At 53.0% G+C, this 3,170-nt stretch overlaps 1 protein-coding gene across 1 annotated transcript in view; it reads left to right on the plus strand.

Moving 5' to 3' along the window:
• VOLCADRAFT_92353 (uncharacterized protein) overlaps window positions 1-3,170 on the plus strand; it is a gene marked incomplete at both ends in the record, with an annotated part of 14,045 nt that overhangs the window by 9,755 nt on the left and 1,120 nt on the right. The window contains 6 exons of the mRNA XM_002951679.1: window positions 57-236; window positions 410-646; window positions 790-1,518; window positions 1,721-1,887; window positions 2,278-2,998; window positions 3,146-3,165. Of these exons, the coding sequence (XP_002951725.1) occupies window positions 57-236; window positions 410-646; window positions 790-1,518; window positions 1,721-1,887; window positions 2,278-2,998; window positions 3,146-3,165 (2,054 nt within the window). The remainder of the gene's footprint in view (window positions 1-56; window positions 237-409; window positions 647-789; window positions 1,519-1,720; window positions 1,888-2,277; window positions 2,999-3,145; window positions 3,166-3,170) is intronic.

A 3,170-nucleotide genomic window follows, 5' to 3' on the forward strand; every position in this document is an offset into this window, starting at 1 on the left:
TTTTTTGCTGTGGCCGGAGTTTTGGTTAGTGAAACGGAGGACGCTATGTACTGCAGGACGGTATTGAGTCTGGCAACCTCATTGAAGGCAACCTGGCCATTCATGTCAAAGTATCAGACGCGCTGCTCAACACCGATACCACCCCAGCCGCTTTCTGGATTACCAATCCAAACAACACAGTGCGCAACAACGTGGCTGCTGGTTCGGCGGCTTATGGGTATTGGTATCGCATGCTGGTAAGCCCACAGCGTTCACATGCATTTGCCGGAGACCTTTCTTGGCTTTCCAGCAAGGGGTAGCCCAGTTTTGCATTGTCATAAATGTTGCTTCTACTGATACCATTATTATTTGCATCTCCGCAAGTTCTCCTAATCACGGAATCCGTTATTTGCTACTGTTCATTTTACAGGATAATCCCGAGGGCCCGTCATACACGACGACCATCTGCCCCAAGTTTACACCCCTCCTAGAGTTCACCAACAACACCGCCCACTCGAGCATGTTTTACGGACTGCGTATCCATCCAGAGTTCTACCCCCGTAACATCCCGTGCAACGGGTTTTCTGGAACGTTTGAGCAAGTGCCTGCGGTGTTCAACGGCCTGGTGGCCTATAAGAACGGCATGAAGGGCGCCGTCGGCACTCAGGTACGCTGCTCAATCCAGGATTGGTGGCTCCCTATGTCGTTTTTTGCCATGGACGGCATTGGCATGCATTTTTATTATTTGCATCCATAACTGCTAAATAAGGAGCGACGAGGTGTTCCTTATGCCTGCACGCACTCATACAGGTTGGCTTGGTGCAGCTTGTCAACGTGATAACAGGCGATAACGGTGGTGGGCCCAAGCAGCACGTTGTCAACGGCAAGGACCATGGTGGCGATCTTGAATTGTCATGGGTGGTCGACGACCGCAGCCGTGTGGGGTTACAGATCACAGAGATGGCCGGTATCGTGAATGCTACCATTTACGCGCGCACCAGTGTTGGAAAGCGCGGTAATGCTGGTCAGTGGCCCTCATGCCGCCGTGTGGCGGGTATCATTACACAGAGTCCCGTCCTAGGCGACTCGAAGCACTCTGCATTAATGAGCCTAATCAACGTAACATTTGTGGACTTCAAGGGCTGGGATGACTGCACGCTATTCTCCATGTTGGAGGCATGCGGCAAGTGCAAGACCTTCCAGGGCGGCTCTACCACATTCACAGCCAACATCTCTATCATCACATCAGACAACAGCAGCTCCATGATGTCATACTGGAGCTGGGGCCACCAGGGCGTCTACCTTGACACAGACGGCACGTTACTGAACAACAAGTCGCTGCCCGCTTCGCTCTTGCCTAATGTGGGCACCAACGTAACTCTTGGCCCCGGGGCTACCTGGCATTCGTCGGTCGAAAGCGAGCTGTTTGATCCCAACGAATGCAAGTATGTGCGGAACACACGCACAAGCAACAACGGAGCATATTGCAGCCCCGGCTTGTCGTTCCGCCGCGTGATGCTTCACGGCCACACCCCCGAGGTATGTTGAATGGAAGCACCGCACAACAGGTGCGCTCAATGTGCAGGTTAGGTTGCACCCTGACAATATAATTTTCCCGCGGGAGCCTGTCGTCACACCTTCCTATGTGCATGCGTTGGAGCTCAACCTGGACGAGGGAAGCTTGCCTCATCACCTTTTCCTGCCTTCAACCCACCTTGCACTTTCCGCCGCCTGCACGCAGTCCATCATGTTCAAGGACCTCATCCTTACTTCGTTGGCCACCAATCGCACATCTCTTGTGCACTTCACCAAGTATAACGAGAACGGTTACCAGTTCACTGTCGCCACTACCCGCGACTATTGGGTGCAATGGGACATGCCTTTCCGTTTCGACCCCGACACATACCAGTAAGCAGGGCAGGGTGAAAGGAAGCCCGGCATGGTAGATTGGGTTGGGCTCTGTGGATTATGTGCTGTGTCAGTACGTTGCTTAGACCTTTTGGGGACAGGTTGCTGAGTCACCTGCTGGGAGTTGTACATGGGGTAACCCGGGTGAAACCCTCCCTTCCATTGAACCTCGAACCATGTTTCCATGGCCATCTTAAGTCTCGTTGGGTACTGCACGTGAGGTATCGTACGTGAACATCTTCCATCGGCGTAACTAATTTTTTACGTGGGGTAACATACCTGAAAACCTTCCTACATCAAACTGAGATTTCATGAGGGTATCGTACGTGAACATCTTCCATCGGCATAACTAACTGGTTACCCTCCAACCCGATGACCACCTTTCTCCAGGCTGCACAAGATGGACTTGATGAACACGAGTGACTACGTGTACATTACCACAAAGCACATTCAGGTCAAGGACCACTTCACAATCAATAACAACGACCAGTGGAACAACTTGACCGCGATGCCGCCTCCCACCAACTCAACCCACGGCATGTTCTACTACAACAAAACCAAGGCGCCTAATTCCTGGTGGTGGAGTAACCGCACCTATAACGACACCAAGTTTACAGTCTTTTTAGATGGGCGCCTCGACACCACCCTCGACATGAAGGCATTCACCTGCCCTAACACAGGCTGCAGCAATGTACCCGATGCCGTTGTGGACATCCGCGACGGCACATTGTACTGGTCTAACACGAGCACCTGGAACACGAGCGCCGTGAACAACTTCCGCAAACCAGTAGCTGGCGACAATGTGACCATTCCGTACGGCTGGGACCTGGTCATTGACGAGTCACCACCGCCGCTGCTGGCGCTGACCGTTCAGGGCAATTTACGCTTTGACACCACGCGGGACATCAACCTGACCGCTACCTATATTATTGTCATGGGCCAGGGTGTGCTGAGCGCTGGCAGCGCCACGGAGCCGCACCCCGCCAAGGCCACTATTCGGCTGAACGGTGCTCGCGACACACCCGATTATGGCATTGATAATAACCTTAACTTGGGCTCCAAGGTGCTGGCAGCTCTTTCAGGAGGCACAATCAACCTGTACGGCAAACCGGTAGGTGCATGATAGTCACATTGGTTCGTTGGCTGAACAAGAGCCGCCATCCACCTGCTGCATTGTTTGGGGCTTTTCCAGCTGATATCCGGCTTACCGCTTCTTCCCTTAGTGCGTGTCATAACCTTGTGTGCTCTGTGGATGCAGGCCCGTAAGCGCTGGATCAAGTTAG

Source organism: Volvox carteri, assembly GCF_000143455.1.
Source record: "Volvox carteri f. nagariensis unplaced genomic scaffold VOLCAscaffold_25, whole genome shotgun sequence".
Lineage (NCBI taxonomy): Eukaryota > Viridiplantae > Chlorophyta > Chlorophyceae > Chlamydomonadales > Volvocaceae > Volvox > Volvox carteri.